Genomic DNA, 27,590 nt, shown 5'->3' with positions numbered 1-27,590 from the left:
AGCACTGGCTGAGTTGCTATGTGGAACATCTCGTCAAGAAGACAAAGGAAGCTTACTTAAGGTTGAGGAAGCAAAGATCAGACAGGGCTATAGATGGTTGCAAGGTAGCCAGGAAGAAACTGAAGAACGGATTTAGGACACTTAGAAGGACATGATAAAGACAAGGCATTCTACACATAAGTGAGGAACAAGAGGATGGTCAGAGTGAGGGTAGGGCCAATCAGGGATAGTGGAGGGAACTTGTGCCTGAAGTACGAGGTGGTCAGGGAGGTCCTTAATGAATACTTTGCTTCAGTATTCCCTTGTGAGAGTGACCTTGTCATTTGTGAGGACAGTGTGAAACATGTTGATATGCTCTAACAGGTTGATGTTAAGAAGGAGCATGTGCTGGAAATTTTGAAAAAACATGAGGATAGATGAGTGTTATGAAGGTGTGGAAGTGGAATGTACCTTTAAGAGAGTGAAGGAATCTGAGGAAGCACGCAGAGTGCTAGAGAATTTACCATGTAACATTTGGTCCAGCAGTTAGCATTGGCTGAGTTGCTATGAGATAAAAAAAAATTCTAATTTGGCCAATCAGTTTAAATCATACCCCAAAATATCAAACTCCAATCGAGTTTGAATTTAGCATATTGAGAATATTAAAAACCAATGAAACAATCAGATGCGTTGGGGTATAAGACCAGGAAAAATTGAAAAATTGAGGGGAGAACTGCCAAGCCACCGACATATATAGACTGCTCAAAATACAGCTCCCTTAAAGGTACCTTTATCAGACAATGACCTGTAAAATAGAAATCTCTAATAAGGAGAAAATCTGCAGAAGAAGGTACAAAGGAAACATTCAACAGCTGCCTGGTTTTGAAATGAGAATTTTTGGTAAATTTTAATTGGGGGGTTTTATCGGACTAGTATTAGAGAAGGGAAAGTAAAAGATAGGTGAGGGGAAAGAGTTGTAAATAGTTGTTGGTTAATTATTCTCTGTTATACTTTCAGAGATAAAGTTGTTAATTTTTTACCTTCTAGTTCTTGGCCTCTCGAATTTTTGTATATTTAGATTAGATTAGATTACTTAGTGTGGAAACAGGCCCTTCGGCCCAACCAGTCCACACCGACCTGCTGAAGCACAACCCACCCAGACCCATTCCCCTACACCTAACACTACTGGCAATTTAGCATGGCCAATTCACCTAATCTGCACATTTTTGGACTGTGGGAGGAAACTGGAGCATCCGGAGGAAACCCACGCAGACATGGGGAGAATGTGCAAACTCCACACAGACAGTCGCCTGAGGTGTGAATTGAACCCGAGTCTCTGGTACTGTGAGGCAGCAGTGCTAACTACTGTGCCACCGTGTCGCTCTTATTGCATGGGATAAATCTTTTCTGTTTGCTGGTTTATATTAACCATGAGGGTTTACTTAGGGTGTAACAATAAGTCCCCTGGGCCAGATGGGATATACCTAAGGTTTCTATGGGAACTGAGGGAAGAGATTGCTGTGCTTTTAGCGATGATCTTTATGTCCTCACTGTCTACTGGTGTATTACCAGATGATTGAAAGGTGACAAATTTTATTCCCTTGTTCAAGGAAGGAAATAGGGATAACCTTGGGAATTACAAACCAGTCAATCTTGGTGGGCAAATTATTGGAGACGATTCTGAGGGGCAGGACTTATGATTATTAGTTTGATTAGAGATGGGTAGCATGGCTTTGTGCAGGGCATTTCATGCCTCACAAGCCTTACTAAATTCTTTGAGAATGTGACAAAACACATCAATGAAGATAGATCAGTGGATGTGGTGTGCATCAAGTTTAACAAAGCATTTGATAAGGTTCCCCTTGGTAGGCTCATTCAGAAAGTAAGAAGGCATGGGATACAGGAAAATTTGGCTGTCTGCTTACGGAATTGGCTAACCCATAGAAGACAGAGGATGGTAGTAGATGGAAAGTATTCAGCCTGGAGCTCGGTGACCAGTGGTGTTCCACAGGGATCTGTTCTGGAACCTCTGCTCTTTGTGAGTTTTATAAATGACTTCGGTGAGGAAGTGGAAGGGTGAGTTAGTAAGTTTGCTGATGACACAAGGGTTGGTGGTGTTGTGGAGAGTGCGAAGGGCTGTTGTAGGTTGCAGTGGGACATTGACAGGATGCAGAGTTGGGCTGAGAAGTGGCAGATAGAGTTCAATCTGCTAAAGCATGTAGTGATTCATTTTGGAAGGTTGAATTTGAATGCAGACTTCAGGGTTACAGGCAGGATTCTTGGCAGTGTGAAGCGACAGATGTGTTTTGGGGCCCATGTCCATAGATCACTCAAAGTTGTCACCCAAGTTGATATGGTTGTTACGGTAAATTCTTTTTCCCTGAGGTTCTTACACACTTGATGCAACTGCAACACACCAACTTCTGCGAACAAGCTAAATTTTATTCAGCACAGTACAATACATGTTTTGGAGAAACCCTGAACACTCCTTGCCATGGTTGCGAACTGTGTCCAGGGAAGCTGTCTGAACAAAGGAAACAGTCCTTCCTTTGTACAAAATCTTTACATCACAGTCAGTAATGTTCACAAGACAACCCCCAGTCACTCCCTCACAGTCACTTGCCACTCAGTGACCACGTTACCTTCAGAAACAATACAATGCAAATCATCTTTTCATGGCCAGATCTGGTGTGAATTGTATTTTTTTAACTACAGTGAGTAGTCAGAATTCCAGCTATAATGTTCTTATTGATTTCTGAATAGGGGATGAAAATGTAAATAGTAGGAGATGACAATGTCATTGGCTCTTGAATAACTAGGAAATGGCCATGCAAATGGGTTTGAATGCTAAGAGATGGGAACATGATTTCCTTACAATTTACTTGCACGTCAGAGGCATCCCACCCTAGCCTCGGGACATCCAATTTTCTGTAGGGCAGCTGAGCAAGTTAACTCTCTAATGTCACAGTTATGAAGGTGTGTGGTGTGTTGGCTTTCATTAGTAGGGAGATTGAGTTGAAGAGTCGCGAGATTATGCTGCAGCTCTATAATGCCCTGGTTAGACCGTACTTGGAATATTGTGTTCAGTTCTAGTTGCCTCATATGAAGGATGTGGAATCTTTAAAGAGTGTACAGAGGAGATTTACCAGTATGCTGCCTGGACTGGAGGGCATGTCTTATGAAGAAAGGTGGAGAGAGTTAGGGCTTTTGTCATTGGAGCAAAGAAGGATCAGAGGTGACTTGATAGAGGTGCACAAGATGATGCGAGATATAGATAGAGTGGATAGCCAGAGACTTTTTCCTAAATTGGAAATGGCTATCGTGAGGGGGCATAATTTTATTGGAGGAAGACTTGATGGAAATATTGGAATAAGGTTCTTGACACAGAGTGATGGGTGCGTGGAATACTCTACGAGCAGTGGTAGTGGAATCAGATACATTAGGGATATTTAAGCGACTCTTAGGCACATGAATTATAATAAAATGTACAATTATGTTGATTATTTGATCTTAGAGTAGGATAAAAGGTCGGCACAACATTGAGGGCTGAATGGTTTGTACTGCTCTATGTTCTGTATTCTGTATGTAGGCCATTGCAATGGCTCAGTGACTAGCATTGCTACCTCGTAGAGGTAGTGACCCATTTTTGAATCCATTGTTGGGCGATTGTATGGGGTTTACACATTTTTCTGTGTCTGTGTGGGTTTCCAGCAGGTGCTCTGGTTTTCTCCCAGAGTCCAAAGATGTGCAGGTGAGGTGGATTGGCCATGCTAAGTTACCTATAGTATCTAGGGATATATAGGCAAGGCAGATTAGCTGTGGGAAATGCATGGTTACCAGGGATAGGGCAGGTTGGTGGGTCTCAGTGAGATGGTCTTTGGAGGATTGGTGTAATTCAGTTCTTCCACAGTGTCGGATTCTTTGTTTCTGTTTTCTCAAATGTTGGTTTCGTGCAGTCAATCCCTGACTGGAATCCTTGAACATATGCTCGGGTGATTGTGTGGCTTTTTTATTTAACCTGAATAATCCCACTTGGGAGCCACGGGATGACTAATGTCAGAAATGGTGTGTCATACTGATGAGCTGCCTTCTGCTCTGCTGCATGTGACCTGACACTGGAAAGGGAAGAGTGCTGTGCTTCCCCAATAACACCATCGTTACTATTTTTTTACAAAGCCTCAATGGTAATGTGAATTAATTAGCATTTCTTGCTTCAAATGTTGTTCCTACTAAAACATAACATGTCTTAGAAATATTACAGAGAGCTCCCTGATCTGACTGTTACCATGGGGATAGTTGGAATAATTTTGTCACAAGATCAAGCTTTTCAAATAGGTTGATCTTCAGCTTCGGAGAAATCTCACTGTGTGACAAAAAGAAACACAATATTCAAGCCTTTTTTTCCCTTTTTTGAAGGTAGACTTTCAAAGTAGAATGTTCTGGTAAAGTTCTTAATTGTACTTAGATCTACAAGTTAAGCAAAGCTGGTAGAGATTGATAGGAAATCTCAGTAATCAAAGGAGATCAGCATTTGTATCATTCCTCATTCTGTATACATGCCACTGCTAATACAAAAATGGATGTTGCTTTTAAACTGCTCTTTTGCAACAGGTAAAACATGGAACAGATGGTAGAAGCAGATTCCATGTGTTCACGGTTGCCATAATTTTTTGTGCTTTTCAAGAAAGCTTCCAATGCTTTTTTTGACAATTATATTAAATCCCAGTTCATCTGTTTTTGATACTGCCATCATTGGGACCAGTTTTAGTTTTGAATATCTTTTCTCAAATCCCTTCATAATTTTATCATCCTTTTACCATTTTTACTCGATGATGACCAATGCCAGGTCTGTCATCTCCATTTTAAACTAACACGTTCATTGGAAAACAGATGTAAAATGCTGGTTTTTCATTCTTTTTAAAAAATGTTAGTGGAGATTAATATATCACAAGACATAATATCAGTGTTCTAACTTCATTTTCCTGGCCAGCCTGTAAAACTGCTTCCAAATCTTTGAAGCTGTTATTATAGCAGGCAACAGGTAAGTTGAGTTTAGTGTCTATACATGTTGCCAAAGTCTGTAACCTGTTAACTGTCTGCCTAGAGGGCATGTAGATAATCCTTTTCAGGAAGGTGAAATGAAAGGATAATGGTGCTTAATGCTGCTGGGAATTTAAACTGATAATGTAAAATGTCAGATTAGATTAAGGTTTTGTTCTGGGCTTTTTGTCTTTGGTTTTCTTGTGAGTCTTTAAAACTATAAGACCAATATGTTATTTTGTAGGTAGTGGAAAAAGTACTGACCATAAACTTAGAAATTATATGTTCGAAATCCATTTTCAGCTGATCCTTCAGAGCGTCATAGTTGTCATCTTAGCACCCTAACTTCAGTGTTCAAGTCTTGTTAGTCAACAGCCAAACTAATCCACTATGATTTCATACTGTAGTTTAGCAGCTGAGGCAGTTACACCACAGATGGACAGCTGTAGGTTTAGTTCTTTGTTACAATTAATACTATAATCTGTTAGGATCTGGCAAAGGACAAAGGATTTATACTTAGGTTGGTGCTTGAAAAGCTTCTTCCTTTTGAAATGCAGAATTGGATTGATTGAGAAATAGAATGCAAATTGTCAGATGTTGAAAATAATAATATTGAGATATTGACAATTTTGAACAGTGAAACATCCCAAAGTGTGAGTTATCAGACAGATTTGACATTGGGTGCTTAAGGAAATATTAGGATAAGTGACCACTAACTTGGTAATCGAACTAGGTTTTAAGGACTATCTGAAAAGATGAGAGAGAGAGAGAGACAGATTGTTACTATGCCTGTAGGAAAGAAGTAAACCAAAATAATCAATCTTGCCAAATGATCCCCAAAAGAAGAAATTACTGAGATTTCAACTTTTTCAGCTTTCACTTCAACACAATCAGAAATAAAATAAATGATATGTTGATTTATTGGCTTATTATACCCCAAATAAAAAGATAAATTTAATAATTGTGCAAATGTGGCACAATGTAGATACACAATTCCACAATATGCTGTTCATTATTTACACAGGGTAGATCCGGTGTGCTCTCTGTCAATAGCTTTTACTTTTGATTTACAGGCTGTTATAATTAGTAAAGTGCATTTCTATGAGCTGTGTCCTCCTTAGGCCATGATCATCCTGATTTGTGCAGGATTCTAGAGTTCTTTTTAAATGAGTTGGCAAAGATTTGGCAGATGGAATATAATGTGGGAAAATGTAGGGTTATGTACTTTGCCAGGAAGAGCACAAGAGGGAAATGTTCTTTTAAATGGGGAAAGACTGCAGAAAGCCAAGGCATTTGGGGGCCCTTGTGCATGAATCATAGAATCCTCCAAGTTCAGTGGGTAATGTAGTAGTGGTATCCCCGCTATTGGAAGGATGTTGTGAAACTTGAAAGGATGTTGCCAGGGTTGGAGGATTTGTGCTCTAGGAAGAGGCTGAATAGACTGGGGCTATTTTCTCTGGAGTGCCAGAGGCTGAGGGATGACCTTATAGAGATTTATAAAATCATGAGGGGCGGGCATGGATAGGGTAAATCGACAAAGCCTTTTCCCTGGGGTAGGGGAATCCAGAGCTCAAGCACATAGGTTTAGGGTGAGAGGGGAAAGATATAAAACAGACCTAAGGGGCAACCTTTTCATACAGAGTTATGTGCTCGTATGGAATGAGCTGCCAGAGGAAGTGGTGGAGGCTGGTACATTTGCAACATTTAAAAGGTATCTGGATGGGTATATGAAGAGGAAGGGTATGGAGGGATATGGGCCACGTGCTGGCAAATGGGACTAGATTAGGTTGCAATATCTGGTAGGCATGGACGAGTTGGAACAAAGAGTCTGTTTCTGTGCTGTATGTCTCTATGACTATGACAAATGGATTTTGAGCCTTTATTTCAAAGGGAATGAAGTATAAAAATAGGAAGGTCATGCTAAATCTATGCAACACACTAGTCTGTCTACAGTCAGACTACAGCTGGAATAAAATGAACAGTTTTGGTTCTTGTATTTAAGGCAAAATAAACAGGCATTGGATGCAGATCACAGAAGATTTACCAGGTTAAACTCTGGTCTGGAGGGATTTTCTGATGAAGAAATGTATTTGCCTTGAACCCAATTGATTTGTCTAACATTGTTTCTCTACTGTTGGCTGATGGCACTCAATGCCTTCTCCTGTCCCCATACTCTTTTGTATTAATGGAATTTTCAAATATCTTCCATCAGAAAGTCCTCTGGCATTTGAGGATCCTTAAAGAAGTTGCTTCAGAGATAGTGGATGCATTGGTTGTAATTTTCCCAAAATCCTTAAATTTGGGAAAGTGCCAGTGGATTGGAAAACGGCCAATTTCGAAAAGGGAGGGAGGCAAGAACGTTAGAAATGATATTAGAATCAATTATAAGGAAGTAATAGCAGAGTATTTGGAAAATCAATCTAAACATGGGATGTCAGTGAGGCTTTATGAAAGAGAATTGGATCTGACTAACTTATTAGAAGTTTTTGAGGGAGTCCCAACCAGAATGAATAGAGGTAAACCAGTAGGTACATTATATTTGGATTTCCAGAAAGCATTCAACAAGGTATTTCATAAAAGGTTAAGTATAAGATAAAAGCCCATGGTGTTAGAGGTAGTATACTGGATTCATTAGAGAATTGGCAAATGGGTAGGAAATAGAGATTAGGGATTAGGTTTCTTTTTCAGTTTGATAAATTTGAACCAGTGAGATTTCAATGGGATTGGTAACTGTTGCTGAGACCGCAACTATTTACAATATAGGCAGTCCCTAGAATGCGCATGGGTCCTGTTCCTGAATCTTAATTTGTATCCATATGGAACACAATGGAGGACAGTACAAAGCAGCCTATCAGCAGCTCAGGAAATGTTTGTAACTTGGGTCTTTCACATTATACCCCTGTATAGGATCGCATTTATAAGTATGAGTATTTGTGAGATGGATGTTTATAAATTGGGACCCTCCTTTACAGCAAAGTGAATGTACTGCAGTCAAATTTGCAGATGACACAAATATAATTGGAAAGGCAACTTGCGAGAGAGATGCAAACAACAGTTTATGGAGAGATAGTGATAGGTTAAGCAAATGGCAAAAAGTTGACAAATGAAATATAATGTGGGAAAACTTGAAGTTGTTCATTTTAGAAGGGAGAACAAAAGAACACTTATTTAAATGGAGAAAACCAGTTTGAAAAAAGCAACACAGAGGCACATAGGGGTACGTGTGCGTCAAACACAGAAAGCAAGAACACAGGTCCTGGGAAGTTTGCTAAATACAGAGACCTTGGAGTGCAGGTTCATAGTTCCTTGAAAGTGGAGTCTCAGGTAGTTAGGATAGTGAAGAAAGCATTTAATATGCTTTCCTTTATTGGTCAGAATATTGAGTATCGGAATTGGAAGGTCCTGTTGTGACTGTAAAGGACATTGATTAGGTCACTTTTGGAATATTATATGCGATTCTAGTCTCTCTCCGAGAGGAAGGATATTGTGAAACTTGAAAGGGTTCAGAAAGAGTCACCAGGATGTTGCCAGGGTTGAAGCGTTTGAGCTATAGGGAGCGGATGAATAGGCTGGGGCTGTTGTAAATTGTGAAATTTGTTGCTGCAAGTTGTTAAATTTGAGCTGAAATCAATACTGCATGATTTTCCTGTAAGTTTTTAAATATTACTAAACAGTTCATTTTGAAGTTGTCTCCTTTCTGTAATAGAGAGTACACGTTTACCTTAAAGCAAAATACTTTGGTTCACTTGCACAGTTCATTAAGAAATTCTTGTATAGTTGCAAGTTGAAGAACAAATACGTTGTGCAGCCTGAACTGAGTTCTGTCAGAGGGGCTGTAGTGTGCGAGCATACATCTGAATATGAAAGGACAGGCATGATTTTCACTCATTAATAATAACCCAGTTGAAAAGTGTGTTTGCATGGTTGCCATGTAAGGATTAACTAAGCTTGGCTGTGACTTCTTCAACAGTTGACGACCTTTGCACATTGCTTTCTGCCCATACGAATGAATAATGATTATTCAGCTGAGATTCTTGGAGGTTGTTGATGTCTCTGGAACTGTCTCTTGTTACAAATTTGTTGTTTCTGAAGAAAACAGGGACACATTGGGCAAGGTTTTTATCCTGATCAATTTCCAAAGAAAAATGGAAAATTGCCCTTTCAGTATTCACACTAAAATGTTGATAACCACTTTCACAGTTTCAAAATTTCAAAGTCGAGCCCCAGTGGTTTGTTGTGAAGTTGCGCAAGAGACCATAATTCTTTTTTATTACTTGTTCATTTGATATGGGTTTGCTGGCTGTGTCAACATTTATTATTTCTTTCTTTCTTTGACGTCGTGGTCCAATTGTACAGCAAATGTCTTTTTGTCATGTTACTCAAGATTTGCAATTTAATTCCTGGTATTAGGCTGGTCCATTTTGCAGGGCGATCCTTGTGGTGTCATATGCTACTTAGAGCTGCCAATTTGAATTTTTTTTTGCCTGAAGCTTCCAGAATCTTCAAACACTGATGGACAGTGGCTGTCTGTGTCCTTAATGTAAACAAAACTCTGAAGGCGTTTTGCTCAATCGTTTCTGAACCATTTGAAGTAACCTTTGAGTACAATTGGCATCAAATGGCAATATTCTTCCATTACGCTCAACAGAAAGAAGACTAGTTTTTTTTTATTGAACAGTGGGCTTCAGTGATGATTTAGTCTCTGTCTGTTCTGTTTGTTTGAGTATAACCTCAGCACACTAACATGAAATGTGAAAGGCAGCCTGCTGTATTCACTAAGTTATATGTGCAAACTTCGCATGGCCTAGCACCAAGAAATATTTTTTGTCCAGCCTTAGCAGCTCCCTGACAAAAGTGCTCACACTGTTCAGCTATTTTTAAAGTGTTTTGTTCTCTGGTCCTTAAAGACATTAAACAGTTTCAGACAATGATGGAGGATAAGCACAGCAACCAGGTGTTTACATAATGAACAGTAAAGGTTAATGTTTTCTTTCTATAGCAACGCTGTACTCCAGCTGTGAAACACATTTATTGACTTCTTGGAATATTTGCCAAACTGCGGGAGCTTGACAAATCAAGTTGGCCTACCTTCTGTGTTTTTTCACACACTCCCAGCTTGCTACATTCTTGTAAATGGAAATGCAGTTCAACTGGAGGAAAAGAATGCATTGCTAATTTTTACCTTTGGTATAATGGTCTGTGACTACAGAAGATTGGAATATTGATGGACGAAATAAGACAGGAGCAAATTGGTTGCCGAGCACAATACAAAACAGAGTCATAGTGACCTTCTGGCTTCATTAATCAGCCCATTTCAGCTGGAAACTGAACTGAGGCAACTGAGGCAGCCCAGTGGTTGAAGTTGAACTCTAAAACACAAGATATCCGTGTTGCTTTTACTTTGTTAGATCCTATTTGATCCCCAGCACTGGGATTTCTCATTTCATTGTTATCCAACCAAAGGTATTCTGAAATGATTTCAGTTTCTTGCTAGTGTTTATGTTATTAGTATCTACATTATTTCCACGAATGGCCAGAATTGTCTGCATCCGTCTGTGCAATTGGAAGCCTTGCTGACTTGTTAGCTGTGGAGATCTCCGCTGGATAAGAGAAACTACAAACTAGCTGAAAGGATTGCTCAAGATTTAGTAGAAAGTGGGACCTGGAGTTCGAATGGATAGAGCTGTCCTCCTAGCTTTGTCCACTTCTGCAAGGAACCGGTACATTCGTCATGTAGGATTTGCTGAAGGGAGTTCTGAGGAAGAATTGCCCGTTGAAATGCAGCCTAACCAATTGGGAGTGTTGGAGCAGCACGGAGCACGAAAATGCTGGTTGAAACAGTTTTATAAGTTGCTCGAGGGAGGGTGCATTGTACCATCTAGTCCTCGGTATGAAATGCTGATGCACAACACGCAGTCATTGCCATATTGCATTGTATTCAGCCAGCTACTGGGTTTATGGTGCAACAACAAAATGCAGGTGAATAACTTAACTTTGCAACGAATTCTTTATGATAGTAATTGCTTAGGAGATAATTGCATTGATTTTGCAGTCAGCATTAAAGGAATGTTGCTTGTCATTTGCTTCGCTGCCAATTGCCCACAGAGTTTTTGTGAATTTCTCAATGGACTGTTTTACTAATCTGGTATTTTCTTCAGTACACTGCCCTCTACTGGAGATCTGTGGTGGTGTTCACCAATCAGTTTGATGAATCTGCATTGAGGCTTGCAGAGTCCAAACTAGAAAACATAAATTTGATTTAAGTAATGTCCAAAAAGTGAAATTATAGATTTTTTAACAACCCCACACCATGTGGAAACAGGCCATTTGGCCCAACTAGTCCACTCCGACCCTCCAAAGAGTAACCCACCTAGACCCATTCCTGTACCCTACATTTACCCCTGACTAATGCACCTAACCCACACATCCTTGAACACTTTGGGCAATTTAGTATGGCCGATTTACCTAATCTGCACATCTTTGGACTGAGAGAGGAAACCCATACAGACATGGGGAGAATGTGCAAGCTCCACACAGTCGCCTGAGGCTGGAATGGAACCTGGTCCCTGGCGTTGTGAAGCAGCAGTGTTAACCACTGAGCCACCTTGGCATCCACAGAATAGGTATGGTGTGCACAGTTGTTCCCTTAGTGGACAGTCACCTGAAGCTTGGACTAACCATTTGGGGACTTGAGTATAAATCCTAATATGGCTGCTGAGGAATTGAAATTCCTAATAGCCCTCTGAAATGGCCAACCAAGCCTCTCTATTTGGTGAAATTGCTCTGACTTTCATCATATAGACTTCAGTGGTGCAAGAAGATGGCTGACCATCATTCTCTCAAGTACACTTGTGGATGTGTAATAAATACTGACCAGGCCAGTGACATAATGTGGTATGAATACCTTTTATTCATATTTCAGATATGAATGCTACTGGAAAAGTCAGCATTTATTTATGATTCTGAACCCTAATTGCCCTTGAGAAGATGGTGCTGAACCACCTTCTTCAACTATGCGGTGGCAGTACATCTGCAGTGCTGTTGATGATGGAGTTACAAAAGTTTAATCTAGGAACGGGAAACAAGTTAGTTCCAAGCAAAGTCAGGATGGTCTGTGACTTGATGGAGAACTTGCAAATATTCCCATGTGTCTGCTGTCGTCTTATAACTGGTTGATGTCACAGGTTTGAGAGGTGCCATGGCATGTTACTGCAGCTCATATGCCACTGGTTCATGTTACTGCCACTGTGCACTGCAGGTAGGGGAAGTGAATGTTTAAGGTTACCAGTTGGGAAGACTGCTTTGTAATGGATGGTGTTGAGAGTGTATTGCTGGAAAAGCACAGCAGGTCAGGCAGCATCCGAGGAGCAGGAAAATCGACATTTCTGGCTGGAACCCTTCAATAAAAATGAATGTAATGGATGGTGTTGATTGTCTTGAATTTGAAACTTCACTAGGCAATTGATACTTCTTGACTTGTGACTTGTTGAAGGTAGAGAGGGGAATCAGCAGGTGAACTAGTTGTTGCAGAATTTCTAACCTCTGACTTGCTCTTGTAGCCATTAGGCTTGTGTGGCTGGTTCAGTTCACTCTCTGGTCAGTGGTAATCCTGGACATTGATGGTGAAGCTGCTGAACATGGTGAAGATGGTTTGATTCTCTGTTCTTAGGGGAAATCAGCGTCAGCACTTAAATGATGCAAATGTTACTTGCCTCTTATCAGCCCAGAATGTTGTGGAGACTTGCTGCATTTGGATGTGGACTGCTTCAGTACTTGCGGAGTTGAGTGGTACTGAACAATGCCTATTGTTAGCGAAGATCTCCAATTCAGATGTGATAATGGAGTGAATTTGATTGAATTTTTCGCGGAGGTGACACAAGTAATCGATGAGGATAGACCAATGGATGCTGTCCATGTGGACTTTAGTAAGGCTTTCAACAAGATCCCTCATGGTTGGCTCATCCAGAAGATTAAGATGCATGGAATTCATGGTGATTGGGCTGTGTGGAGTCACAATAAACTTGCCCATAGAAGGTAGAGGATAGTGGTGAAAGTGTTTTTTAGGCTGGAGATCTATGACTAGTGGTGTTTGCAGGGATCCGTTTTGGGACCTCTGCTGTTTGTGATAAATTACTTGGATGAAAATCTAGATGGGTGGGTTAGTATGTTTGCAGATAATACAAAAGTTGGTGTAATGGATAGTGTAGAAGGTTGTCAAAGGATACAGATCAGTTGCAGATATGGGCGGAGAAATGGCAGGTGGCGTTTAATCCGTGTCATTGTGAGGTATTGCACTTTGGAAGATTAAGTGTTTAGGAAAAGTATGCAGTTAATGGCAGGAGTCTGAACAGCATTGAAGAATAGAGGGATCTTGGGGTTCAAGTCCATAGCTTCCTGAAAGTGGCCACACAAGTTGAGAAGGTAGTAAATAAAGCATATGGCATGCTTGCCTTTATTAGTTGGGGAATTCAGTACAAGAATCAGCGTGTCATGTTGCAGTTTTATAAGACTTTGGTTCGGCCACACTTACAGTATTGGGTTCAGTTCTGGTCACCACATTACAGGAGGGATTATGGAGGCTTTGGAGAGTGTACAGAAGAGATTTACCAGGATCCTGCTTGGATTAGAGGGTATGAACTGTAAAGAGAAACTCAAAAATCTTGGACTGTTTTCTCTGAAGAGGTGGAGGCTGAGGGGAGACTTGATAGAAATCTTAAAAATTGTGAGATGCATAGAAAGTTTGATGTTCAGAATCTTCTTCCAGAATTCAAATGTCTAATACTCGGGGGCATGCATTTAGGGTCAGAGAGGGAAAGTTCAAAGGCGATGTGAGGGGGAAGTTTTTTACATAGTGGTAGGAGTGTGGAATGCACTGTCAGGGTGGTAGTGGAGGCAGATACGATAGGGGTGTTTAAGAGACTTGTAGTTAAACGTGAATATGGAATGAATGGAGGGATGTGGACTAAAGGCAGGCAGAAGGGATTAGTTTAATTTGGCGTCATGTTTGGCACAACATTTGTGAGCTGAAGGGCCTGTTCCTGTGCTGTACAGTTCTATGTTCTGTGTTGAGTGAAGGGTAATGATGAAGCAGCTGACATGTTTGGTGCTCGGACTGTATCCTGAGAAATTCTTGCACTAATGTCCTGGGGCTGAGATGATTGGCCTTCATGACTGCAGCTGTATTCCTTGGAGATTCCAAATGATGAAGAGCTCTCCCTTTATACTCTGGCCATGCTGCAGCATCTTGATGCCACATTGTGTCAAATGTTGCCTTGATGTCAAGGACAGTTAGTTGTACCTCGTCCCATCCGAAATTCAGCTCTCTCGAACTTGTTTGCACCAAAGCTACAGTGAGGTTTGGAGCCAACGAGTCCTGATTGATGCTCAGTTCAGGCTTGATGGGAAGGTTATTTTTGAATGTGTTGCTTGACACCACTGGTAATGATACCTTCCATCGCTTCAATGATGATTGATAGAAAATTGAATGAGCAATTGGCCAGGTTTGATTTGTTCTGCTTTTGTTTGGACCAGGGCTGCAATGAGGTTTTGAGCTGAGTTGTCCTTGTGGAGGCCAAACTGAGTGTGAATGATGTTCATTTATTTAATAACAGTATCAATAACATCTTCAATTGCTTTGATGATTGGAAGTAAATTGATGGTGCAGTAATTACAGTTAGCTCAGTTGACTAGATGGTTATTGTGTGGATCAGATAGAATACACTGATAGGGAATCTGATCCCTGTACCAGCTAATGCAGATTCGGGGCCTGTCTCCTTGTTTGCCCTGTAGTGTTAAGAAAACAACCTTGGCACTTTGCTGTAATTTGACAGCTAATTGTTAAAGGCTTGCTTTTGGGCACAGAACTCAAGAGGAAGAAGAACTTACCTGAGCGTACTCCTTTTGACTTCAATAATATTGAAAAAGACTGTTTCTGATCCTCCATTGAACCCCTCTCAATAGCTATTTTCTCATATCTCTGATTATCTACCACTTCTTCATTTTCCTCCTACCTCTGTTATGTGCTTGGCCCAAAGTCCAGGGGAAGCAGTGGCCCAAAATGTAATCTGCTTTGTTGGTGAATTGTTTGATGATGCACAGTCTGCTTCCACTGATTGCCAGTCTAGCAAAATTGAAGTCTAAGACACAATTTTGGGTGAGTCTTCACAGCAACTCTTTCAACAAAGAATGACAAAGTCATCAGAGTTGAACTCTATTGGCAGATGCTGTCCAATTTCCTTTCCATTGTGTAAAAGTTACTGTTTTGGTTCCTTTCATGGACTCCTAGTTGAGTCAGTGATAGAGGCCTTAACATGATTTATCTAAGAGTGTTCCAGATTTTCAAGGATAATTCTTATCTGGGAATGATTACAAAGAAATGATGATGTGATCCATGATGAGACAGCAGTTGCTTTCTTGTATGAAGTAGGAATGACTTGTGTGTAAACCTTGAAGGGTATGGGCCAACATTGACCAAGAAGTACATCCCCATCAGGTGCAATTCTGTCTCGCCTGACTTTTATACAAATGGGTTTCTGACACTCAGTGATCAGGAAAGGTCACCCTAAAAAGTTGACATTTTTAAATCAGAATGCTGAGACCAGTGCCAGTGCTTGAAGCGCCACTTGGGTAAAACCATGCAACTTAATTGAGCAGGTATCATCCAGGTTTTTAAGCTTCAGGAACTTGCTTGATTGATTTGCTGCGTTGACAATGGAGAGCTGTGCTTGGACTTTTCCTTTGTGCAGTTGTGCTCTGACTAAGGGGCTGTTTCACACAGGTGGTGGAATACACGCTGGAGTCATCATTATTTAAACTTGTGAGATTCAAATTTTAAAATTCTGATTTGCGACTTGCTTTTGGAGGATCTCAAGTTTGAAATCATTTTGAATTGAGCTGAATACCCTTCTCTTATCCCAGCTCTGCTGTACGCAGATCTTTGTTAACACTGAGCAAACAAAAAGTTCAAAGAGAAAAAAAAATGTCTTGTAAAATCCAATTGCAGTATGAACTGATGTGAACTGAGCACAATCCACTTTGAAACTGCTGTAGGTGAAAGATTGCCCCTGCGCTTTTATTGCCCCACTGATTTCTGGAGAGCAGCTGCAGCCAAAGTGATTTTAAAATTGAAGCCAAAGTACAAACTTTCAGATTTTCTTATTTTTGAGATCTTCCTTTATTTCTCCCAAACTATTCAAAATCGATGTGTTCATATAGGTCATGGGCATACAACTGAATCCAATTTTTACCAAATGTGAAGAATCTTTGAAGACGGTTAATGTAAATCCTTTCAGCAGTGCTGACTAGATTTCAAAGCTGAACAAAACAGAAGATACGCCTTAATGTCATAGCACTGACAGGATTAAAGAGCCACTTCACATTAGTCATAACAGTTTATCAACTTTTTCAGTAGCCTTATATGTTGACTTATTATATAATTCAGACCAATGTTTTCTAGCTCTCTCGCCCTTAGCTGAGTGTTTGTCCTGGTACATGCAGTATTGGATGTATTCAATTCCTTTGTTTCTAAAGTGCTTTGTAATGATAGTCAAGCTTGAGACTTGTAACATTTTTCAGACTCTATTCTTTCATGAGCTTCATTGCATTAATGTTGTAAAGACTTGATATGATATTGCCAATATAGTAGTTACAAGCAACAAATTTTATTACTTTAAAAAGACACTTCCTATTTAACAGATCAAAAATCATATGAAATTTTTGAAGTCACTCCCCAGTTTAATGGAGCTCCATGCATTTGGAAGATACAAAGTTATTTTGTTCTGTGTTATGGATGAGATAGAGTATGTTGTACAATGATCTTTGTGGAGTCCTAAACTTGTTGGAAGAGATTAATTTCCTAAATGTCCCAGTGGAACCAACCCAAAGGACAAGATTTCATTTTTGAAGACTTTTCTCATAACAAACAAATGAAAATCAACATTATTCAAGTATCAACTAATGGTCAACTGCTGTATCAATTTTAAAAAAAGGTAATTTTCTTCAACTTCTTCAAACCATGTTTCTGATCGACCTGTAATGTGGAAGGGACAGTCTCAAAGTCTCTCCTATTTTCCAGCAGAAGTTCATCACTTATACCACTGCAGGTTGAAACCTGTGGCATCCTTCAACAATTGTTTCACTCTGAGGTTTTACAGGTACAGTTATCACCTTGATGAATTCCCTCATGTCTAAGATTGCAATAGTGCTGACAATCCAGAAAACTAGAACTTATTATATTCAACTCCTTTTAAATCCATTAGTTGGCTTTGATAAAACTGTTTTCTTTGCAGGCTAGTTTACTTCTGCTCCCAATCATTTCCGACAGAATGGCATTGACCAGTTCCTGGAACAGTTCCAAATCTTTCCTCCCTGCTTCTCAGGAACTTTTCCTCTGTTATGAGTTTCAGTGAGAGGTGCTAAAAGTTGCAACACCACAACACAATGGGGTTCACTTTGAGTTTCTAGCCCTTCTTCACTCATTTCCATGGCAATCTGAAGTCCAAACTGAGGTCTTTACCAGGGATTCTACACCCCTTTGGCAGAACAATTTATTTTATATTGAATTAAAGGACATTTTACAATATATTTGTTTGGCCAAGTTCCACATTAGTGAGCACAGATGCTACTCTTGAGACTGCCTGCGCCATGAATTCTGAATAAGGTTCCTCAGATGATTTGATGTCATTGCTCATTCTCAGAGGCTTTCAGGGGAGAAGTTCCCATATTGAATCTTCTTTCTCCATTTCTTGAAAGTTTTAATGTTTGCCAGTTCACAAGATGAAGAATGCTGACTGCCATTTGGTGTCTCACTGGATTGGCCTGTCTTCATGTGTAACTCCAGAGATTAGTGTGGTATCTGACCATGTGACCTCACAGACATACTCAGTCCTGTCACGAGGCTGACATTTACATGCAGGACTTGACCCCTCTGGCCAAGATAATGTATGACCAATTTACTAAAGTAGCATTTATAGTATTTCAATAGGCGTAAAACATGATGTTCAGAAAACTGCAATCTAAATGTATCTCAGATTTCTGAAGCTTGTTTTAAGAGTGGTTAGTGCTGTTGCCTAACAGCACGAGGGACCCGAGTTTGATTCCACCCTCTGGCAACAGTTTACGTGGCGGTGCATCTTCTCCCTGTGATTGTTTGGACACGTTTACTGTATAAGAGCAGCAAGAAATTTGATTCTTTTGGCTGCGTTCATGACTGTTCACAATGACCTGGCTTCCCATAGCAATGCAATTGGTGATGCTTATTGCTATCACACTGGGCTCAGTGGTTAGCACTACTGCCTCACAGCACCAGGGAATGGATTCAATTCCAGCTTCGGGTGACCATCAAGTGGAGTTTGCACATTCTCCCTGTGTCTGTGTGGGTTTGCTCCTGTTTCCTCCCACAGTCCAAAGATGTACAGGTTAGGTGGATTGGCCATGCTAAATTGCCCGTTATATCCAAGAATGTGTAGGCTAGATGTATTAGCCATGGGAAATGCAGGACTGCAGGGAAAGGAGGGTGGGGGTGGGATGTTTTTTGGAGGGTTGGTGTAGACTCAATGGGCCGAACAGACTCAATCTGCACTGTGGGGATTCTATGATATGAACTAAACTTGGCAAAAAAATGTTAGGCATTATCCATTCTACTGTAAACCGATACTAAATTTATAAACTTAAACTTGTAATGCTCCAGTAAATCTCAATTGCTGCTAAGCAACTTTGCTTACTCTGGACATTAATGTTTACAAGTATGTACTGTTATTCTTTCAGGTTTAACTGTAGGGTCACCAGCAAATTAAACCTTTATGTGCAGATTCATATAGGATTACCGATGTTATGTTCAATTTGCTTCTTGAAAACTGGTGTTCACCCACATCCCCACATCCAGACTCCCTTCCCTTTTTTTGTTGTCTCCTTTGCCATGAGTCCTTGCTCAAAAGCAAATTGAAAGGTACACTTGCTTTTCATGCCTCAGACATACTTTGGGACCCAGATTAGATATACTTTTCTTTTGGGGGTGCAAGGTTTGTCTTCATGCTTTTGTATGTACTGCAATGTGAAGCACTGCCACTTGTACTGACTGCATGTGTTTAAACTGAATGGCTCACTGATTGGAGTAGAGACATTCCATGGTTTGTTTCATTAGCTATTTCAGTCATCCTCTGAAAAAGTTAGAAAAATGCATGTGGGAAAGAGTTGGAGTGAGAAATTGACCTAGTTAGCACTTGTTTTTGGGTGTTATGAATGTCCCTGTGTTCCAAAGAGTATTCCATGATATGCATGCACTGTGAGGTGAGTTTGGCAAATATTGCATTGCTGATGTTACAGTTGAAGTATTCAGGTACTAATTAACATGTAATATTAGTTTGGTACTAATAGTAACAAAATCATAAATTGCTGGAAAAATTCAGCAGGTAAGGCAGCATCTGTGGAGAGAAAGCAGAATTAATGTTTCTGGTCCAGTGACCCTGCTTTGGAACCTTCTCTTTTTCTGTCCTATTGCTGGCCATGTCCTCAACTCAAATTGTCCCATTAATAGTGACGACTGTCTCTTCCATGGGGGGTTACAATATGTAGGCTAACCTATTTGCTTTGGCTAGCTCCTTGGGTTGTGCACCACCTTGTCCTGCAAGAGAGAAAGTGCTGCTGGTAATCGTAATGCATCGTGTTTGGCTGATGTAATTGTTATGGTTGCATTGCTGGCAAGCTGAGAGATCGGGTGCGATTTTTGGCAGGGGTAATTGGAAGAGATAGGGTGATGTGAAATATGAATCCTGGTTGATCAAGCCTGTTTGGAGATGACCCTATTGGGCTGTGGAGAACTGAACTGTCTGAGGCACATGATGAATTTGGTGGGATATGACATGTGAAGATGCCTTCGCTGACACTGACTGCTTGAGTGTGGTCATTGAACTCCTTATCACCGTTGTGCCATTCTTCGCTGTTTCTCAGGACAGCTTCACTTCCTCCACCTACTTGAGCCAGTATCTACTCCTCCTTTAAGATGTGCAGGCTGGCTTAAATTGTGGTCAGAAGGTTAGGATTTGGAAACATGATCGTGTGCATAAACATGTGTCCCCTTGTCTTTGTGTCATCAACTAATTGGAAGAGCTTTCCTTTCACCTTGAATAAGAACCAACACATAAAAGTCAAATTCATAGGGTAAACATGTGAGGCTGAAGAATTTAAGAACTGTTATAAGGCAAAATGTGTTTACAATAATGGTCTGAGGTATTTCCCAAACCATTGCTGATTTTTGACACTTGCCTACAGAGGATATTCTTTTTGCTGGCAGCCTTTGTGGTGTGCAAAGTCTGAAATCTACTGGGCCCTGAGGAGACGGATACATATAAGGATAATAAAAAATGATTTTTATGCTGCACTGGAAAAACAAAGCTCATTTATAATGGCTGATATTGTAGGATAACTTTCCTTGTCACCTGATTGCAATCTAAATTATTTTTCATGAAGGTTTTTACTCTTTGGTCAAACAATTCACCGTTTATGATGCTCTTTTGATTAGATTAGATTCCCTACTGCGTGGAAACAGGCCCTTCGGCCCAACCAGTCCACATCGTCCCTCCGAAGAGTAACCCACCCAGACCCATTTTGAATATGATAAAAACAATACAATAAATTTGTAATGCTTCTGGAGTGATTTCAGGCAGCACACGATGGACATGCTGAGTTGCAGTATCTGCTGTGAAAGTTTCTGTGAGCTGATTGGAAATATTCATGCAGTGCTGTTTTCTACCAGCAGATGGTGGCAGATTATTTTACATGTTATTTTATTACCAGTTGACTGCCACTGACTGGGATTCCAATGCATTGCCATTTTTCTTAGTACAGAGGAACTTTGATTGTCTGAAAGACACGGGCGGGGGAAGTATTTTGTTTGGATAATCAAATGTTTGGATAACACAGTTTAGCCAAGCATTGGGACCTTGCGATCTTGTCTGGTAACCCGAAATTTGGAAAATTGAATGCCAGATAATCGAGGTTCCTCTGTATGTGGTGAAGTTTGGAAAAAGAAAGTTTGTAATTTTATATAGAAACCAAAGTACAACAACAATGCCCTTGTGATTTGACACCTGACACATAAATGTTTTAATTCTTTCATGGAATGAGGGTTGAGAGTGTGGTGCTGGAAAAGCACAGCAGGTCAGGAAACATCCAAGGAGCAGGAGAATTGATGTTTCAGGCATAAGCCCTTCATCAGGAATGAGGCTGAGGGCCAGTGGCTGAGTGATAAATGGGAGGGGGGTGGGACTGGGGGGAAGGTAGCTGGGAATGCGATAGGTAGACGAAGGTGGGGGAGAAGGTGATAGGTCGGAGAGGGGGTTGGAGCGGATAGATGGGAAAGGTGATGGACAGGTCAGGAGAGTGGTGCCAAACTGGAGGCTTGAGACTGGGATAATGTTGGGGGGAAGGGAAATGAGGAAACTGGTGAAATCCACATTGATCTCATGTGGTTGCAGAGTCCCAAGGCGGAATATGAGGTGTTATTCTTCCAGGTTGGGTGGTTAGGGTTCGGTGATGGAGGAGGCCCAGGACCTTGGTGGAGTGGGAGGGGGAGTTGAAGTGTTCAGCCACAGGGCAGTGGGTTTGGTTGGTGCAGGTGTCCTAGAGATGTTCTTTGAAACGATCTGCAAGTTGCCGTCCTGTCTTCCCAATATAGAGGAGACCACATCGGGTGCAATGGAGACAGTAGATGACATTGGTGGAGGTCCAGGTAAATTTCTGTTGGATGTGGAAGGCTCCTTTGGGCCTTGGATGGAGGTGAGGGGGGAGGTGTAGGCACAGTTTTTGCACATACCTGTGGTGTTGGGAAATGGGGTGTGAGCTGGTGATGGGCGTGGATTTGATGAGGGAATGGTCTTTTCGGAACGTTGGGGATGGAACTATCTTCTGGTGGGGTCCATTTGTGGTGGCGGAATGTGGAGGATGGTGCAATGTATATGGAGAGGTGGGATTCAAGGGTGGAGGTGTGGGAAATGGAGGAAATGCACTGGAGGGTATCATCGACTATATGGGAAGGAAATTTCAATCTTAGAAGAAGGAGGCTGGCTGGGATTTTCTCAGGTGGAATTGGTCATCCTGGGAACAGGTGCGGTGCAGGCGGAGGAATTGGGAATAAGGGATGGTGTTTTTACATGAGGTCAGGTGTAAAAGGAGGAGGTGTAGTCACTGACAAGACCCATTCTTAATTGCATTTGAACTGGGTCGCTTGTTTGGTCCTTTCAGAGGGTAGTTCAGAGACAACTATATTTCTGGGTAGGATGGAGTTTTACAACAATCAGTACAAGTTTCATGCTCTCCTTGACTTCCATATTTAGTAATTAAATTTAGATTCCAGCAGTGGTGGCATTTCAATCTGTGTCACTGAAACTTGGAATCTGTGTTATTACTTCAGTGATATTACCACTACACCAGACTTAGAACTAGGTTGGAGTTTCTGGATTCCTCTGTACTTAATATTTCTACTGTACAGAAGGATCTTTGACCGGTCTTGGTGATATTAGGTTCAGTACTTCAGTTTACAAACAAACGAAGTAACCTGCACAAAATCCTTAGTGTGTACCATTTACATTTGAAACATATGTGAATTTTGAATTATTTCTGTTAATGAACCAGGCAACATTTGTTATTTAACAAAATACTTTAGAATTTCAGTATTGTGTTTTCCACGGTGATACACTTCATTACAAGTAGCCTGGTAGGTTGGGAAATTTTTTGAAACTAGCAACAGATAATTAAATAAAAAGGGATAAGTTGAAGTGTGGCAGAGAACTCTCAAGAAAAATAGACAGTAAAATCTTCTGCAAGAACATGGCAAGGAAACAGTAACTAAAATAAATGTTGGTACATTAGAGGGTGAAACTGGAGAGTTAGTAGTGGGAAAACACGAAAATGGTGCAAACCTTGAACAAATGTTCTGCATCGGTCTTCACAACAGAAGATTCTCAGCTCGTCCCCCTACACCATCCCAAAATCATCCACGTGCTTATCTAAGGATTGTTTAAATCTCCCTAATGTGGCTGAGTTGACTACATTAGCAGGTAGGGCATTCCACACTCTGTGCAAAGAACCTGCCTCTGACATCTGACTTAAATCTGTCACCCCTCAGTTTGAAGTTATGCCCCCTCGTACACGCTGACGTCATCATCCTAGGAAAAAGACTTTCACTGTCTACCCTATCTAATCCTCTGATCACCTTGTATGTCTCTATCAAATCCCCTCTTAGCCTTCTTGCCAATGAGAACAGGTTCAAGTCTCTCAGCCATTCCTCATATGACCTTCCCTCCAGACCAGGCAACATCCTGGTAAATCTCCTCTGCACCTTTCCAATGCTTCCACATCCTTCCCGAAATATGGGGACCAGAACTGTACACAAAATTCCAAGTGTGGCCGCACCAGCGATTTTTAAAAAAAAATTGCAGCGAGTTATCATATGAGTGTGCATTATGGTAGGAGATGTGAATTTATTGAAGCTAAACTTGACTGGTTTCAGAGTCCTTCCATAAAATGGTATTTTTAGTATAGACCATTTTTTTAATTCTAATTTTCTAATGAGTCTCCTGAACCTACCTCAAACTGTGATGATTATAGCAGCCATTTTATTTGTCCTTTTAAAAAAAAACCCTGTAATCCATGAAAAGTGTACAGAATAGTCATCTGATGGCGGAAGTTGAAACTTGATAGTGCATTTTTACCACTATTGTAACAAATTCCCAGGCTCAGATTTGCATTGAGCAGTTGAAGTTTGCAGCTCCCATGCTTCTCAATAAGCAAGATGACAATACAAGATGAAAGTGAGGACTGCAGATGCTGGAGATCAGAATCAAGATTAGAGTGGTGCTGGGAAAGCACAGCAGGTCAGGCAGCATCCGAGGAGCTGGAAAATCGACGTTTTGGGCAATTTTGCCCGAAACGTCGATTTTCCAGCTCCTCGGATGCTGCCTGACCTGATGTGCTTTTCCAGCACCACTCTAATCTTGAAGATGACAATATATCCCTGCACTCTGTTGCTGTGGTTGAAGTGATGTTCTTCAACTGATTGTTCAAACACTGTTATCAGCAACAAATGGATGTGACGCACACTGACGATGCTTCATCAGCACTATTTGCCAATTTTAGTAAACTCTGCAGATATGTTGGATGAAAACTGCAGGAATTTTATTAAGCCAGAGGGACAGCTGTCAAATGGACGAGGGTGCGCTCTCATCTACAAAACTGGTTATTAATCACAAATGGCGTAGGAAAGCATTAAAATACTTGCCTTAAACATGCAGGAATTTTATGAACCAGATTTAAGTTTCAGTGTCATTTGGTGCTGACATTTAAGAGTCGTGTTTAAATAAATGTGCCAATCTAAACTCTGCATTATCTTGCTTTTGTCAAAATTTGGCAGATTTAGGTCCCAATAATAAGCCAATTGTTGCTTCTCTTCATCTGTCAGTGCAGTTAAACTGGCCAATTGGAGTTATTCAAGGCATGTCAATTTGTTTCCTGCTTGTTGGATTGATTGGGTTTTTTTTTCTCCTCTTTCTTTCTTTGGCTTCCCCCAGATCTATGTGAAGGAATGTAACAAAAGGCAATGTCAGTTTGTTGATGCAGAAATTTAATTAGGTTATTTAATTGCTACATGAGTGAAATGATACCGGAACATTTGTTCAATGAATTTGCAGCTTGTTTGACAAACAAGGCAAGTGAAATTAATTACTGATAAACAGGTTTATTCTCACTTACTTTGAATTGCTTAAATCTGGTGCACTCTTTTGAACATTATTTCTGCTTTTGTGTCATATTTTGATATCAGTTTAAAGTGCTGAACTGGGAATTAACTTCTTTGAAATTCATGGGAAATGGGCATCACATGGATTGCTCCATCCTGAAATGTCCTTGAACCAAGTAAATTGTTGGGCTATATAGGGCCAGGTAAGAACCAACCACATTGCTGTGGGTCTGGAGACTGATATGCACCAGACTGGACATGCGGATGAACCATTATTTTTGAAGGGAAAAGGTGACGGTATGGTGATACTACCTGACTAATAGAGTCAGAGAGTTGTACAGCACGGAACCAGACCCTGTAGTCCAATTCATCAATGCTGACCAGATATTCTGATTAATCTACTCCCATTTGGCATCATTTGGCCCTTATCCCTCTACACAGTTCCTATTCGTATAGCCATCCAGATGCCTGTTAAATGCTGTAATTGTACTTTCTTCCACCACTTCCTCTGGCAACTCATTCCATACACGCAGCACGCTCTGTGTGAAAAAGTTACCCATTAGGTCCCTTTTAAATCTTTTCCCTCTCACCTTAAACCTCTAGTTTTAGACTCTGTACCCTTGGAAAAATACCTTGTTTATTCAGCCTATCCATGCCCTTCGTGATCTTATAAACCTCTGTAAGGTCACCTCTCAGCCTCCGACACTCCAGGGAAAATAGCCCCAGTCTATTCAGCCTTTCCCTACATCTCAAATCCTGCAACCTTGGTAGCTTCCTTGTAAATCTTTTCTGAAACCTTTCAAGTTTAACAATACCTTTCCTATAACAAGGAGACCGGAATTGAATGCAGTATTCTAAAATTGGCCTCACCAATGTCCTGTACAGCAATCCAGAAGGTTAATTTAATGTTCTTGGAGCATGGGTTCAAATCCCACGACAGCAACAAGTGGAATCTACATACTGTTAATTAATTTGGAATATAAAACCCAGTCTTGACACGGTTACCATTACCAACTATCACTGATTTTTGTAAAAACTGAACTGGTTCACTAATGTCCTGTAGGGAAGAAAATCTGCCATCTTCACCCTTGTCTGGCTGGCATGTGACTTCAGATGCAAAGTCATGTGGTTTATTTTGAACTGCCTGAGCAACCCTTTTTGTTCAAGGGCATTTGGGGTTGGTTGACAAAAGTTGACCTTGTCTGTAAGGCCCACATCGCGTGAAAGAATGAATAAAAAGAAATGATGACAAATTTCCTTTTCAGAAGATGTTAGTGAACTGTATTTGCATCAGTTACTTGGGTTAGCTCTTTTTTTATTACAGTTTATGTATAAAAATACTGAATTTGCTTTCCTTGGCAGTTGAGACTGAGGCAGATTTTTAATTCGAAAGGAAATCTCGAGTAATGGGGGAAATGGCAGGAGAGTGGATTTGAGGATTATCAGATCATGCGTAATCTCACTGAATGAGAGAACAGATTCAATGGGCTAAATGGCCTACTTCTATTCTTACAGCTTAAGGTTTGCTGTGGTGGCATTATTTCTACTTTTGTGTCATATTTTGATATCAATTTAAATCTGCTGAACTGGGAATTAACTTCTTTAAAATTCATGGGATATGGGCATCGCATGGATTGCTCCATCCTCAAGTGTCCTTGAACAAAGCAAATTGTTGGGCTATTCACAGCCAGTTAAGGTCAGGGTTCTGGCCTTGAGACTATCAGTCCAGTGACACAATCACGATGCTGTCATTGCCTGCCAATCTTAATGTGAACTTTTGATGTATTTATATGTTCAATAATAATTACCTTAATCCTTCTTTTCTCTTGCAGAGTTTGTTGGAGGGAGTGGCGAATGTCCAGTGCCAGCTCCGACTTACCCTCTTTGATACCACATATTCCCATTTTTTTGGCAGAACCTGGAAGAGTTCTCCACAGCCCATAATGCACACCCATGGCCAGCCAGCCAAAGTGTTCTTCAATCAGGTAAGAAAACATTCGGTGGATATCATTCTCTGGGCTTGCTGTAGGGTTGACATTGTGTCTGCTCTGACTTATTGAAGGTAAGTTGATGGTGTACTTTCAATCCACCTCAGCATGTGCACTATCTGGACGCAGCCAAGTTTGGATCAAACGTTGGGCAGTTTACAGAAATAAATGTTTTTATTTCTAGGTAAGAGTATCAGTTTGAAGAATGAGTTTCTTTTCAGGCAATGTGGCCTTCTCAGCTGCGGAGTAAGATTTCTGGGCTCCCAGTCTCCCTTAACCCAGAATGTCATGTCATGAGGAATGTGATCTAAATAATATTTTTTAAGAAGATCCAAATAGTTATGTCCTGAATCTTTAAATAAAGGACATTTTGCTCAGGAAAAGACATTGTGTACACTGGTAACAATGGTGTACCTTCAAGGAGTAGCTTGCTTTGATGGACTCATGCACTCTGAAGAACTTTCAGTGAAAGAGAACAGCCCAGTTTTTGAGTGGATTAAGATGATTGCATTTTTGAACTCGGTCAGAGAGAACTTGAGACCTGTCTGAGAAGCAACAACTCACTGCTCCATCTCTTTTTGTTTCTAACTTATTTTAGCAAAGTCTTTGAGCTAATAACCTATTATTAACCTATAACCTAATAACCATTGTCATTTGTGGAAGATTCCTTCAAGGATTTGTTTGACTCTGCCCCACTATTTAGAAGAATATGGGCCAAGTGGAGGGAAATAGGGTTAAAGTGGATGGACGTTTTGGTTGGCATGGATCAGTTTAGGCTAAAGGGCCAGTCTCTGTGCTGGAGGACTCTATGACTCTCTCTATGATACTATTTGGCAGTCAGGGTGAAATTGTAC

The 27,590-nt window shown here is 40.7% G+C and overlaps 1 protein-coding gene across 10 annotated transcripts in view; it reads left to right on the top strand.

The window, feature by feature from the left end:
• Positions 1-27,590, top strand: part of nphp4 (nephronophthisis 4) — a 431,145-nt gene that overhangs the window by 22,089 nt on the left and 381,466 nt on the right. For 9 of the 10 annotated variants that reach the window (XR_011962716.1, XM_072586737.1, XM_072586731.1 and 6 more), the window contains exon 2: positions 26,581-26,733. Coding sequence is in view for 9 of the 10 variants with exons in the window: in XM_072586737.1 (XP_072442838.1) it covers positions 26,581-26,733 (153 nt within the window). In the remaining variant the exon portion in view is untranslated. Of the gene's footprint in view, positions 1-10,922; positions 10,999-26,580; positions 26,734-27,590 lie in introns of those variants that run through there. The other variant, XM_072586735.1, reaches the window with a different exon arrangement.

Source organism: Chiloscyllium punctatum, chromosome 16, assembly GCF_047496795.1.
Source record: "Chiloscyllium punctatum isolate Juve2018m chromosome 16, sChiPun1.3, whole genome shotgun sequence".
NCBI lineage: Eukaryota > Metazoa > Chordata > Chondrichthyes > Orectolobiformes > Hemiscylliidae > Chiloscyllium > Chiloscyllium punctatum.
The sequence above is the reverse complement of the archived record's forward strand: the minus strand, read 5'-3'. Positions and strand labels throughout refer to the sequence as shown.